The sequence below is a fragment of the Mixophyes fleayi genome, chromosome 6 (genome assembly GCF_038048845.1).
Source record: "Mixophyes fleayi isolate aMixFle1 chromosome 6, aMixFle1.hap1, whole genome shotgun sequence".
Lineage (NCBI taxonomy): Eukaryota > Metazoa > Chordata > Amphibia > Anura > Limnodynastidae > Mixophyes > Mixophyes fleayi.
Genome location: NC_134407.1, coordinates 31,878,460 through 31,893,609, shown reverse-complemented (window position 1 = coordinate 31,893,609; position 15,150 = coordinate 31,878,460). Strand labels below are relative to the sequence as shown.

Genomic DNA, 15,150 nt, shown 5'->3' with positions numbered 1-15,150 from the left:
TTTGTTCCCCCAATTTTGCTAGTATTAGACTTTATAAACATGTAGACATTGTGACTGCTGACATTATAACTGTGTCGACCTTATGGCTACACATTTTGGGGTAATTTTCATTGTTGACTTTTCATACCCAACCCGAACAGATATTGTGTTCATTGTGTCAATAATTACTTTTGATTGATGAACTGAAAAATGACCATTATGGTAGTAATGTAACCTGTTTTCTATTGATAATTCAGACTTCAGTTATGAAAATAAAGATTGAGCCACATGAATAAAATGATCAGTAAATCCTTTAAGAGTGTACAGAGGATGTCCCCCCTAGAACATCACCTGGTCCTGGAAGCCTCCAGGTACAGCAGAGTCCACCCCCTGCGCTTCATTTCAGCCTTTGAGAGCAACAAACTTATTTTATATATTGTTATTTTAAGTAGGGATGTGCACCGGCGACTTTTGAGGTCTCGTGTTTTGTGTTTTGGATCCGGATTTTCGTTATTTTTGAGGTTCGGATTTGTCTCGCAAAACACTTGACGAAAGGTCTCGGTTCGGATTTAAGGTATTGGATTCGGATTTTTTTTTAAAAAAACATAAAAAGTTTAAAAATCAAGTTTTTGGGCTTATTTTCACTCCTAGGCTATTATTAACCTCAATAACATTCAATAACAAGCATTTCCACTAATTTACAGTGTATTCTGAACACCTCACAATATAGTTATTAGTCCAAAACGTTGCAAAAAGGTATCTTTCTGGACTGCGTAGAGGAGTGGGTCACCACAATATATATTAAAAACCCTGAACTTTTATGATTCGCACCAATAATTGTACCTGGACTGCGTAGAGGAGTGGGTCACCACAATATCTTAAAAACCCTGAACTTTTATGATTCGCACCAATAATTGTACCTGGACTGCGTAGAGGAGTGGGTCACCACAATATCTTAAAAACCCTGAACTTTTATGATTCGCACCAATAATTGTACCTGGACTGCGTAGAGGAGTGGGTCACCACAATATATTAAAAACCCTGAACTTTTATGATTCGCACCAATAATTGTACCTGGACTGCGTAGAGGAGTGGGTCACCACAATATATTAAAAACCCTGAACTTTTATGATTCGCACCAATAATTGTACCTGGACTGCGTAGAGGAGTGGGTCACCACAATATCTTAAAAACCCTGAACTTTTATGATTCGCACCAATAATTGTACCTGGACTGCGTAGAGGAGTGGGTCACCACAATATCTTAAAAACCCTGAACTTTTATGATTCGCACCAATAATTGTACCTGGACTGCGTAGAGGAGTGGGTCACCACAATATATTAAAAACCCTGAACTTTTATGAATCGCACCAATAAATGTACCTGGACTGCGTAGAGGAGTGGGTCACCACAATATATATAATAAGAAAACCATCAACTTGTTTGATTCGCACCAATAAATGTACCTGGACTGCGTAGAGGAGTGGGTCACCACAATATATTAAAAACCCTGAACTTTTATGAATCGCACCAATAAATGTACCTGGACTGCGTAGAGGAGTGGGTCACCACAAGATATATTAAAAACCCTGAACTTTTATGATTCGCACCAATAAATGTACCTGGACTGCGTAGAGGAGTGGGTCACCACAATATCTATTAAAAACCCTGAACTTTTATGAATCGCACCAATAAATGTACCTGGACTGCGTATAGGAGTGGGTCACCACAAGATATCTTAAAAACCCTGAACTTTTATGAATCGCACCAATAAATGTACCTGGACTGCCTAGAGGAGTGGGCACTGGGCACCACAATAAAATATATAAAAAACCTTCAACAGGTCTGCATTACACTACACATACGGCTGCTCCTCCATCCTCTCCATCATATACATGTTGGAGTTTTAGCGTGTGACAACCTCTTGTTTTTGATAATGTCAGTGCATTTTTAATATTTTTCAATTTGCCCCACACCACTGAATGTACTTTATCTATGATACGCATCTATCTATCTTGACTGCGTAGTGGGGTGGCCCCGGTACCCAATTTGATACCGGGGCCACAATAAAATAAATACACCCTCCACGTGTCAGAATTCCACCAAACAAGTATCTGGACTGCGTAGTGGGGTGGCCCCGGTACCCAATTTGATACCGGGGCCACAATAAAATAAATACACCCTCCACGTGTCAGAATTCCACCAAACAAGTATCTGGACTGCGTAGTGGGGTGGCCCCGGTACCCAACTTGATACCGGGGCCACAATACCTCCTCCAAACATGCTACAGACAATTCGTCATTGAGATCCCATCAAGTATGTTAAAGACAGACAGGGTCCAAGTGTTATTAGTTGACTTTGTAAAGAAAAAAACTGTCCCTGTTGCACATAGTCGTGCAATGAAGACTGACTTTTTCATTTAAAGGCACGATCTTTCAAGTGTAGTGTTTGTAAGTCTAAGTCATATTATACTTTTGGTAAAATTGGTTTTTTTTGTTCCTCTTTATGGTAATTAATTAGTAATAGAATTAAAGTAGGAAATAGAATTAAATAGAATTAAAGTAGGAAATAGAGTGGTATAGAGTTGTAGTGTGGTATAGATAGAGTGGTCCACACAATATAATAATAAAACCCTCAACTGGTCTGAATTCCACCAAACAAGTATCTTGACTGCGTAGTGTGGTGGCCCCGGTACACAATTTGGTACCGAGGCCACAATATAATTAAAAAACCCTCCACGTGTCGGAATTCCACCAAACAAGTATCTGGACTGCATAGTGGGGTGGCCCCGGTACCCAATTTGATACCGGGGCCACAATACCTCCTCAAAACATGCTCCAGACAATTCGTCATTGACAGACCCCAGACAGACAGGGTCGTAGTGTTATTGTTTGACTTTGTAAACCCAAAAAAATGTCCCTGTTGCACTTGCACATAGTCGTGCAATGAAGACTGACTTTTTCATTTAAAGGCACGATCTTTAAAGTGTCAGAAAGAGAGAGAAGACACAGGAGAGGAGAGTTGTAGCTGGGGACCTGGGGTGGAAGCTCCCAGGCTCCCCCAGCATTGCCTGGAAGTCTGAGCGTGGTGACTGAGCCAGGGCAAGGAATGTGTGCCCTGGATGAGGGGGAGAACTCCATGCCACTATAGTGAACCCAAGAGAGAGGGGGACACTGCACATGGAAGAGGCCCTGGAGTGAGGGCTGCTACAAGAGGCATGGTAGCTGTAGTGTCAGATCCTGAGGCTGAGAGTACACAGAGTGACGTGTCAGAGCACAGGAGACATTATCCCCGCAGAGGAGGGATGAGCTGCAGTTGAGAGGTCTGTTGTTGAAATAGGACATGCACACTTTAACAAACCAATCATTTCAGCGACAGGGCCTACCAAACAACTTTGACTGAAATGATTGGTTTGTTTGGGCCCCCACACCAAAAAAGCTATTCATCTCTCCCTGTACAGACTAAACAGGCTCTACTGAGGCAAGATGTCGTCCTCATCCTCAACCTCTGATTCCTCTCCCCCTACAGTGTGTACTTCCTCCTCATCACACATTATCAATTCGTCCCCGCTGGACTCCACAACCACAGGTCCCTCTGTAGTATCTGGAGGGCAGTGCTGTACTTCATTGAGGAATTGATTATTCATTTTTATAAACATCATTTTTTCAACGTTGTGAGGAAGCAACCTCCTTCGCCGCTCACTGACCAGGTTCCCCGCTGCACTAAAAACTCTTTCCGAGTACACACTGGAGGGGGGACAACTCAGGTAAAATAGAGCCAGTTTGTACAGGGGCTTCCAAACTGCCTTTTTTTCCTGCCAGTAACAATATGGACTGTCTGACATGTCTACTTGGATGGTGTCAGCAAAGTAATCATCCACAATTTTTTCTATTGTCACAGCATCCAATGCAGCGAGAGTAGACATGTCTGCAATGGTTGGCAGGTCCTTCAGTCCGGACCAGATGTTATCAGCATCCCCGCCAGTGCCTCTTTTGGGAAAACTGAGCTTTTTCCTCGCAGCCATAGATGTGGAAGAAAATGAGGGTGGAGCTGTTGGCATGTCACGGTCCTCTTCAGAGGACAATCTCCTGACCAGCAGGTCTTTGCACCGCTGTAGATTTGTGTCCGCCGGAAACAGAGACACAACATACGCTTTAAACCGAGGATCGAGCACGGTGGCCAGAATGTATTCCTCTGACTTTAAAAGAGTGACCACCCTCGGATCCTGGCAAAGCGTACGAAGGGCTACATCCACAAGAGCTACATGCTTGCTGTAATCGCAATGGCTTACCAGCTCCTCCCTCACTTTCTCCAGCTGCTTCTGCAACAGCCTGATCAGGGGAATGACCTGACTCAAGCTGGCAGTGTCGGAACTGACTTCTCGTGTGGCAAGTTCAAATGGCTGCAGAACCTTGCACAACACGGAAATCAGTCTCCACTGCGCTTGACTCAGGCGCATCCCCACTCCTTTGCCTATGTCGTAGGTGGCTGTGTAGGCCTGAATGGCCTTTTGCTGCTCCTCCATCCTCTGCAGCATATAGAGGGTGGAGTTCCAGCGCGTCACAACCTCTTGTTTGAGGTGATGGCAGGGCAGGTTCAAGCTTTTTTGATGTGCCTCTAGTCTGCGGTAGGCACTGGCTGAATGCCGAAAGTGTCCAGCAATTTTGCGGGCCACCGCAAGCATCTCCTGCACACCCCTGTCACTCTTGAGGTAATGCTGCACCACCAAATTAATGGTGTGGGCAAAACATGGGACGTGCTGGAAATTGCCCATATTTAATGCCCGCACAATGTTACTGGCATTGTCTGACACCACAAATCCCCATGAGAGTCTAAGTGGGGTAAGCCACTGGGAGATAATTTCCCTCATTTTCTCTAATATGTTGTCAGCGTTGTGCCTCTTATTAAAGCCTGTAATGCACAATGTTGCCTGCCTTTGCATGAGCAGCCATTTTGTAGATGCTGCTACTGATGCAGCTGTTGCTGTTGCTGCGGAAGGGGATGCATCTACCCAGTGGCCTGTCACAGTCATATAGTCCTTCGTTTGCCCAGAACCACTTGTCCACATGTCCGTGGTTAAGTGGACAGTGGGTACAACCGCATTTTTAAGAGCACTGAGGACACTTGATCGTACTTCTCTGTACATTTTTGGTATCGCCTGCCTAGTGAAGTGGAATCTCGAGGGGATTTGGTACCGGGGACACAATACCTCCATCAACCCTCTAAATCCCACTCCACTGATGGCGGACACCGGGCGCACGTCTAACACCAACATTGCAGTTACAGCCGCAGTTATACGCTTTGCAATAGGGTGACTACTATCGTATTTGGTGGTCATGGCAAACGACTGTTGGACGGTCAATTGTTTGGTGAAAGACTTAGCGGTCTTACGACTTCCCCTCTGGGAAGATGACCGACTAACAGCAGCAACAGCAGCAGTGGCAGTAGTAGGCGTACCGCTGCAGGATTCCTCGGATGAATCCCGTATTGAGGAGGACTCAGTCTGGCTGGTGACTTGGGCTGCAGGACTGAATCTGATGGAGATTGTGGAGGAAGTTGACGAGGAGGGTGTTGCTGGTGTGTATCCAACTGGACCACGGGATTTAGGTGTCCCTGTACCGATGAGGGTCCTAGCCCCAGTTCCTGAACTAACCACTGAACTATGAAGGTTATTCAGGTGACGTATAAGGGAGGATGTTCCTAGGTGGGCAAGATCCTTACCCCTGCTTATTTGAGCTTTACATAAGCTACATATTGCCATACATTGGTTGTCTGGATTTGGATAAAAATAACTCCAGACCGAAGAGGTGCATTTTTTGGTCTTCTGACCAGGCATGACGATGGGCTTTTTCATCCCATGGACATCAGCTGTTTCCCCCCCTGGTGCCTCATTTACAATAACCACATCACCATCCTCATCATCAAGTTCCTCCACAGCGCCAGCTACATCATCAATAGCCTCCTCCCGAGCCACCTCTTCCCGTACAGTGATGGGAAGGTCAGGCTTGACAACCACCAACATCCTTGGACTCGCCTTGTGGATTTGTGATAATTTCTCTTTAGAAGGCAGAGTTGTTTGCTGTTTTGTTGCTGACAGCATAACTCTCTTCAATTTTTTGTAGGGGGGGGGAGGAGGAGGAGGGCTAAGATCCGTGGGTGAAGCTGAACCACTAGTCATGAACACGGGCCAGGGCCTAAGCCGTTCCTTGCCACTCCGTGTCGTAAATGGCATATTGGCAACTTTACGTTTCTCCTCAGATGATTTTAAGTTTCTCTTTTTGCTACTTTTTCTTAACTTGGGCTTTTTGGATTTTACATGCCCGGTACTACGAGATTGGGCATCGGGCTTGGAAGACGACGTTGATGGCATTTCATCGTCTATGTCATGACTAGTGGCAGCAGCTTCAGCATTAGGAGGAAGTGGGTCTTGATCTTTCCCTACTTTATCCTCCAAATTTTTGGTCTCCATTATATGTCGCACAAGATACTGCAGAATGTGTGAACTTGGTAATATTGCAGTACCAATGGACTTATACTGCTGGATTGGTTTTGCAAATTTGGTTATAATTATTATATATTTTTTTTTTTTTAAATTTTTTATTTTTTTTTTACTTTTTTTTTATTTTTAAAAAACTTGGGAATAGTGGGGAAATAACTATGCCCTTAGAAGCACAGAGCACAGGACACAGCACCACTGGACTGAACAGGACAAGGCACAGGACCCAGCAGCACTACGGAACTCAGCAGGACAGAGCACAGGACACAGCACCACTGGACTGATACTGCAGAATGTGTGAACTTGGTAATATTGCAGTACCAATGGACTTATAATGCTGGATTGGTTTTGCAAATTTGGTTATAATTATTATATATTTTTTTTTTTTTAAATTTTTTATTATTTTTTACTTTTTTTTTATTTTTTAAAAACTTGGGAATAATGGGGAAATAACTATGCCCTTAGAAGCACAGAGCACAGGACACAGCACCACTGGACTGAACAGGACACGGCACAGGACCCAGCAGCACTACGGAACTCAGCAGGACAGAGCACAGGACACAGCACCACTGGACTGATACTGCAGAATGTGTAAACTTTGTAATATTGCAGTACCACTGGACTTTTACTGCTGAATGTGTGAACTTGGTAATATTGCAGTACCAATGGGCTTATACTGCAGGATTGGTTGTGAAAATTTTGTGGTAATTAAAAAATATTAAAGTAGTTTTTGGTATTTTTTAAAAAAACTTTTTTTTATTTTTTTAAACACAGGGGAATATTGGGGAAATAACTATGCCCTTAGAAGCACAGAGCACAGGACACAGCACCACTGGACTGAACAGGACACAGCACAGGACCCAGCAGCACCACTGACCTCAGAAGGACAGAGCACAGCACACAGCACCACTGGACTGATACTGCAGAACACAGCACAGCACAGCACAGCACAGCACAGCACAGCACAGCACAGCACAGCACTAAACAGCACAGAACTAAACAGCACAGAACTAAACAGCACAGAGGACCACCTAACACACCCTCCCTCTACCCTGATCAATGCCCGAGTGAAGATGGCGGCGACTAGCGGGGAATTTATAGGATCCGAGTATCGCGAGATCCGACAACGGGATTATGAGTCAGAGCCTCAGTTTCACTTTTGAATTTGGCGCCAATACCCGGATCTGTCTCGGATCCGACTCGGATCCGCAACGTTCGGGTGGGCTCGGATTTCAGAAATCCGAGCGCGCTCATCCCTAATTTTAAGATGTTCAAATTTTGGGGGATTAAAAAAAATATGAATGTCTCTGCTTACCTGCCAAATCCGCATTATATATGCATATGCCATCAGAGAGTGATGCTCATGATGAGGTGAACCATAGCCAGTAATCTTGGCCATTAACGTGTGTGCTCTTGCCAAGGTCTCCAGCTGTCTCACGTTCCTCAAGTCTCCATATGAGCCGCCAGCACTTGCAAGATGCTCCCCAATCCCTGTCTTATTTAGCGCTTCATCACATGCTGGCTCCTTATTGTGGTTGGATTTCTTGCTCGCCTTCGGTTTTGCTTTTTGACTCTTTCCTGTTTGCAAAAATGATCCGAGAAATTATAGGGAGTTTAAGTGATTTAATAGAGGCCCTGGAGGGCAAAGTACAGGACACACTCACCTTCCTCTGTGCCATTTGTGACTTTCATATTGAGCAAAATATCCACTGCCCAATCCAGCTGGTTCATAGCATCGCTAAGAGGAAACTGTTTGCAGTACAACCACTCAGCCAACTCCAGCAGGTATTCAACTTTCTGCCACTCATTTTCTGGTTTCTGTGAAGACAGCGTCAAGAACAAGTTTAAGTGCAATAACTATGAAAAATATATTTTATTTCTTTCATTATATAGATGAATGATGGTAACATACGAGGTATGTATATTAAATAACGTGACTGATTAAATAACTCACCTTTAACTTTGTAATACCAATAAATAATGTTTGTCCCCTTCAATATACTCCCCATTTGCACTAATACATCTCTGTGCCTTCTGGAACCCATTCTTCCAAAATTACACCCTTGATATCGAAACAAAACAATGAGCATTGCTTTGAATTTTGACTTGCTTTGACAAACTTTTTTCATTCTTGGTGATGACGGTGTTTTCCAGTGCATTGACTGTCTTTTGGTTTCAGGATCATACTGCAAAATCCAGGTCTTATCACAAGTGATTACTTTATGAAACAGTTTTGGATCTGTGCCAAGTTGCTGCAGAATGTCAACACAACATTCCTTGCGACGTTCTTTTTTCTCTGGTGTGAGAATCCTTGGGACCATCTTTGCACATACTTTCGTCATGTTAAGATCCTCATGCAAAATTTTCCATACGGTGTCTTTGTCAATGTTCACGAATTCAGTTATCATTCGAACACTGAGTCGGTGGTCTTTTCGAACAATCTGACTGATTTTTTTTACATTTTCTTCGGTTCTTGAAGTGCAAGGTCGTTCAGGGCGTTCATCATCTTCGACATTTTCACGTCTCTCGCTAAATCTTTTGTGCCACTCAAAAACACGCGCACGAGACAGGCAGGCATTCCCATGGGCCGTAGTAAGCATTTGAAAACATTCTGTTGGTGTTGTGTGCAATTTTGTTAAAAATTTCACATCGACACATTGTTCAACTTTTAAACTTGGCATTTTTTCGGCACTCTACAGAAAACACAACCAAACTAAATGGCGACTCACAATCAACTGAATGTCATAGAGTGTTGCAGCTTGTCATGCAGGTTCAGACAGGTTCAAGGTTTCTATGTATGCAGTTATAACCGGTTCTGACTGCTTTGTTTACTAGGTGGAATCACAGTCTCGTTATTTAATAGACATACCTTGCACATCGGGCCAATACATAAAATGCATCTTGTGACAAGGTGCAGTATACTTAATCCCATCAAGCTGACCAAATATGGTTCAATTTTTTTTTGGTCATTTTGACAAAAACTGGACATCCATAGTATAGCCATAGCAGATTAGCACCAAAACCATCATTACTCCTATTAACTCTATGGGGTATATTTACTAAACTGCGGGTTTGAAAAAGTAGAGATGTTGCCTATAGCAACCAATCAGATTCTAGTTATCATTTACTTAGGAGATTCTGCAAAATGACAGTTAGAATCTGATTGGTTGCTATAGGCAACATCTCTACTTTTTCAAACCCGTCGTTTAATAAATGTACCTCCATAAGCGTAGGTGCACAAGTAGCAAAATTTTCACTGTTCTCCTAGTTTGGTCAGATGGCCAGATCGCAGAGTCTTGGGGCACCGTTACTTACTACTATGAACATGATCTGTAGAGAACTAAATCTTAGTTTTTCTTAAATGAGCTTTAGTGTGTGCACCACATATATTACAGGGGCCTAAATAATGGCAAAAGTTAGAACTCAGCACATTGCCCCTTTAATAAATAGGGTAACAAGTTCAGCTCCAGATTTCCACAAGACTGGCACTCTCAACTATGATGGCTTTAACTATTTCTTAACTTTTAATAACGACGATGGCTTTCTTAATTTTTCTTTTAGCTAACTGATATACTGAATACACATTTGTCATACAATTGAATTTAGTACATTTGGAACACAAAGGGCACCACTCCCAGTATCACACTTTGTTCTGTTGATTTTCAGATTAACACTTAAAATAGGACAATACATATGATTTTTGCAGTGCCACAATGTGCATAGAGAAATGTATATAGTTGAGTGAATTTTTTCTGTCACACATCTTTTTCCGATTGTTTCTAATCAAATTTCTGTCATTGGAAAACATGCAACATACTGCAGCCTAGTAAGACTGTCACAATAGTACGAGAAGAGTTGCAAGTTGGAATTGCTAGTGTAGCTGGTCCTATAGGAGTCCATGGTAATGCAACTTCTTTGATGCTCTTTGTCACAGAACATAACATTCCATCCCTGACGGCTATCGTTGTTAGACACCGACTGACTACAATAAAATAACATCAGATTATGACATTCACATCTTTAAAAAATGAAACCATGTTGTAAATAAACAATGCATGTTTGGTACAATTGTTTTCTTTAACATAAATTGAAACCATACAGTATATATATTTTAGAGAGGTTGTATAAATGTTTGAAAAATACATATGTTGTAGAGCTACTACCATTGCTGTGTGATGTATCATTCCAAACGTTGTTAAAATGCTTCTAAAACATTTTATTGTAGCCTGCAGGTGGCACTGTTCTCACTGCTGTACAATGAGAGACCTAGCTGGCGCCCAAATGCTTTCTACAAACAGCAATTTTAACAGTGACACTTAGAGGCGAAGAGAATGTACTGCACTCTGTTAAAATAATTATACTGATGCGCAGAAAAAAATATATATTTCATGAAAATTATGCATTATTATCTAATTAAATGAATTATAAAGGTTTAATTATATTGAATTTCACACAACATATTTCAAAATAATTATGTTTTCACCCCTTCATAAATAAATAAATGAAAGACCTAGTGTACAGACCTTTAAAGCATCAATTGCATTCATATAACATGCTAACTGTTCACGGGTGTTTGTGCATGTAAGAGCAACATGATGCCAAATATACGACACATAGTCTTCGCTTTCATCCTTAAACTTCTGAATGTCCAAAAAAAAGTTGTGACCCAGGCGTGCCTTCACCAGAACACGGTGTTTGAAAATGACTCTGCCAATGAGAAATATGTTACTAAGTATAGGGCACAATATCGACCAATATCAAATAAATTATAATATCGTCTCAATCAAAGAACATAAAGTAATAGGGCCTGATTCATCTTAGCTTAAGAAACTTCTTATTTCAGTCTCCTGGACAAAACCATGTTACAAAGCAAGGGGTGCAAATTAGTATTCTGTTTTGCACATAAGTTAAATACTGACTGTTTTTTCATGTAGCACACAAATACTTAATAGCTTATTTGTACACTGAAATTTAAAGTTGATATTTGTGTGTTACATGAAAAAACAGTCAGTATGTAACTTATGTGCAAAACAGAAAACTAATTTGCACCCCTTGCATTGTAACATGGTTTTGTCCAGGAGACTGAAACAAGAAGTTTTTTAAGTTAAATTCCTTAATGAATTAGGCCCATAATGTCTAACAAAAGAGTGATGTAGATCATTGGCACGCTTGCTGACTCCTGGAACAGTGATGCTGACAGAAGACTAGAAACATGTGCCCTCTTTGTGCCAAGACATACCACTAACAGAGCTCATTGTTTGTCCTCTCCTTTATATAAAATCGGTTTCTGCCAACAAAGGTGTTGGGATACAAATGAAAAATGAAATGAGTTTCATACTTGCCTCAATGAATAGAATGCTATTATTAAAATAAATATTTTGCACTCTACAGTATTCTTCTGTGATCTGTGGCTTCCCCTTGTTTTCAGAGATCCAAGATAGATTTCACATCCGAAATACTTTCAGTTGCGTCACTTGTATAACAAATATTTCAAGGGTCACTTCTTCCCCCAACGCTCTACATTTGAGTCTATGCGCTGGTGCAGAGCGTAGATCAGGGTTAATGTGGCCTTGAACTCCACATATGTGCGCATTATGGTAATCGCTGTTAAAGTATTCTAGATGGTATCTTGTCCCCATAAGACCACACAAATTTTTTCCGGGCTCTTCTATCCAATGTTGGAGACAATGCAGAAGGGAGGGCTCCTTGCTCCACATTTGATGGGAGTGCCGAGACTATTCTCTTTGTGGAAAGCGGCTCACCACCTTATAATTTGCTTTAGGAACGTTCATCTGCCTGCTTTTCTCTAACATTCCCTCTTACTTAGGCCCATACCTGACATTCCAAAACATACAGAGAATCTTATCTGGTACATCCTAAATGCAAAGATGTGCCAGATTGTTTACAATTGTAAAAACACCTGACCTCCCCTACTCTGTCATCATGAATAAAGAGAAATCAATATGTTCATGGCATAGAGCATATCACCCTGTATAATAGATTGATTAAATTCTCAAACTTCAGTGTGTAACTCTGCTAACAATGTTGGCTTGGACACTGGGTAACTTAAATTATATCTTCTCATCCTCTTAATGGTCACCCTTGCCTGATCAGGAAAACACACATTACACCCTATCACTATCTAATCTTTGCTAGTTTCCTTTCTTTGCTCATTTGGGGCCCGATTCATTAAGGCACGCAAAACTAATGTAAATTGCATTTTATTTAAAAAGTAATACGTGCATATGCATGTTTAGATTCAACAATGCGCAGATTTAAAGACACGTTGTTGAATACAAGTCTAGGTACTGTGACAGAAGCACTGGGCAAGTGTTGAATGACAGAGGTAAATGTCCCAGGCTGTCTGTCTTATATGCTTTTAAACCCCAGGGAGATTGTCTGTGTGTGGGGAAAAAATGCCCAAAAAGTGTGTTTGGTTATAGGAAGAGCCTGTATAAGGGTCCTTGGTGTATAAATGGAGAGAGAAGGGTAGGCTCCATTTACAAGGCCCATTCTCGGGTTTTGTAACTAGCTAGCAAGTGCTGGCAAACAAAAACTGCACTTGCAAGGTGCTGACAAAAAGCTGCAAGGCAGTTTCCTCTGTCTCTCAGACCTGGAGAGGAGGTTGGATGCACCCTGAGAGGCACTGAAAATGGTGACCATTAACTCTTGGACATTTGAGAGAGGGTGTTTAGTTAGTGCAAGACAGACAAGGTATTTATTTTGAAGTTTTCATTGTTTTCTCTGTTTAATAAAACTGGCTGAGGCCAGTTGTACCAGAACCTTGGACTTGTGGGGCTTCTTTGCTGCTGTACATGTAAACCCAGGAGATGGCACCTGTTCCCCTAACTCAGTTACAGTACGCTCTGCTCTGACAGACAAGACACTGCAGGATATGTCCAATAAATGTGTGGAATATAAAGTCCCAGCAGAACGAACATAAAAAAAAGAAGTATTCAATTACTGTAATGTGCTAATTATATAGCAATTTTTTTTTTACCTATTATAAAATATAAATATAAACAGCATAACAATTGCTGCTGATTGCTAACACATATTCTAGCATGCATATGCGACCGTCATCATTCATCACGTACACCTGCCCTGTAGCTGATGCAAGTGATACGACAGACAAAAACTGCCCCCTTTGAGTTTCGGACTGCTTGAATCGGTCATTGTTGTATGCGCTCGAGGTTGGCACGCCCTTACTGTACATTGACTACATGCATATGCCCATTCCCCTCCCCATTCCGCCTTTGACATTGTAAGTTGTAGTAAGGGTCCTTTGTGCTCAAAGATGAATTGGAAGTTCTTGTGTTCACTGGCATATGGTCTTCTTCTGGGCAAGAGCAGAGCGATTCTAGGCAAAATACGCCAGGTATTTGCATTTACATTCCTTAATGAATCAGGCCCTTCATCAGGAGAATCAATGTTTGCGTATTGTCAGTATTTGATTTGATTTATTTGTATTTATACCTCTCAGAGACTTGAGTGTCTATTTCAGCTTTGTGCTCTACCCCCGCACCTTCCTCTCTTTTTTGTATCCCCCAACCCTTAATACTTACTGAAAATGCAATAAAAAATGTTTTTTAAGTGCCAGGTGGGAATTCTTACATATAGGTTAGATTTGGCTGTTAATGCCAAGCAATGCCATAAGACAGTCTGTTTGTCCAACTGATTAGAATACTTACAGTCTGTGTCTAGTACGTGGTAAAATACTGATGGCTTCATCCAGCACTTTCAGGCCTGATTCCCAGTCATTCTTATCTGCATACATGTTGAATAGCAACTCATAAAGTGCAGCTTTCAAACTGAGCTCCTCATTAAAATGATCCAATTCAATTGAAGTAGCTGTAACACAATATCTTCATGTTAGTCCTGTTGAATGGCTTAGTATGTGAAAATATAAGTTTAAAAATGGGGTTGCCCTTGTCGTCTAAGATTTCTGGGAGATGGATTTTGTGAAAGGTCAGTGACTTGTTCCTGCATTCGGCCAAAAACAAAATATGTTCTATATCGCAATCACAGGTAAGTTACTTGTAGACAAGGAACAAAATGTAAATTTTTTTATTGAGATGTTATGTGCTCAGTTCTGTGCTACCACTCCCGCTTATACAAAAATAACACAATCTATGCATCAAAACGGCAACATCAGAGGGGGGCGTAAGACTCTTAATTTTACGGGTGCTCTGGAAGTAGCTGAGATTCAGAGTGGTCTTATACTTTAAGTGGATGGTTATACCCTCCAGGAGCACTTGCAGCTAAGCACATTTTTATGTGCAAAAAAAACTAATATAATAAACACATTAAATGTACGATAGTGGGATGTATTCTGTTTAAATGAGCAGCATTTTAGGAGAAGGTGTTGTTATTAATTAAGAGTGTGATTGTAAAGTACTAGTAAGAATGATTCTGAAATGACCTTTCTACATTTTCCATGCCCCCATCTCCCTTTGAACCTGCAATTCCCCAAAAGGTGATGCAGGCCATTTGCATGGAGGTATGTCCCAAACCAGGAAATAAGTGTAATAAGCACAAGGCAGACAGACAGGCTTATAATAAAAAGCTGTGCTGCTGTGTCTTTAGATTTTTCATTTAGTAACTGTCACTTTCTGCATTATTTTAAAAATGTGCAAAGTGTTTTTTTGTTATAAAATAATAAAAGACTTTGTCACT

The 15,150-nt window shown here is 41.4% G+C and overlaps 1 protein-coding gene across 1 annotated transcript in view; it reads right to left on the bottom strand.

Moving 5' to 3' along the window:
- Positions 1-15,150, bottom strand: part of CFAP46 (cilia and flagella associated protein 46) — a 182,671-nt gene that overhangs the window by 99,457 nt on the left and 68,064 nt on the right. The window contains exons 26-29 of the mRNA XM_075178258.1: positions 14,166-14,325; positions 10,998-11,181; positions 8,139-8,292; positions 7,790-8,052 (exon numbers count right to left, since the gene is read on the bottom strand). Coding sequence (XP_075034359.1) covers positions 7,790-8,052; positions 8,139-8,292; positions 10,998-11,181; positions 14,166-14,325 — 761 coding nt within the window. The remainder of the gene's footprint in view (positions 1-7,789; positions 8,053-8,138; positions 8,293-10,997; positions 11,182-14,165; positions 14,326-15,150) is intronic.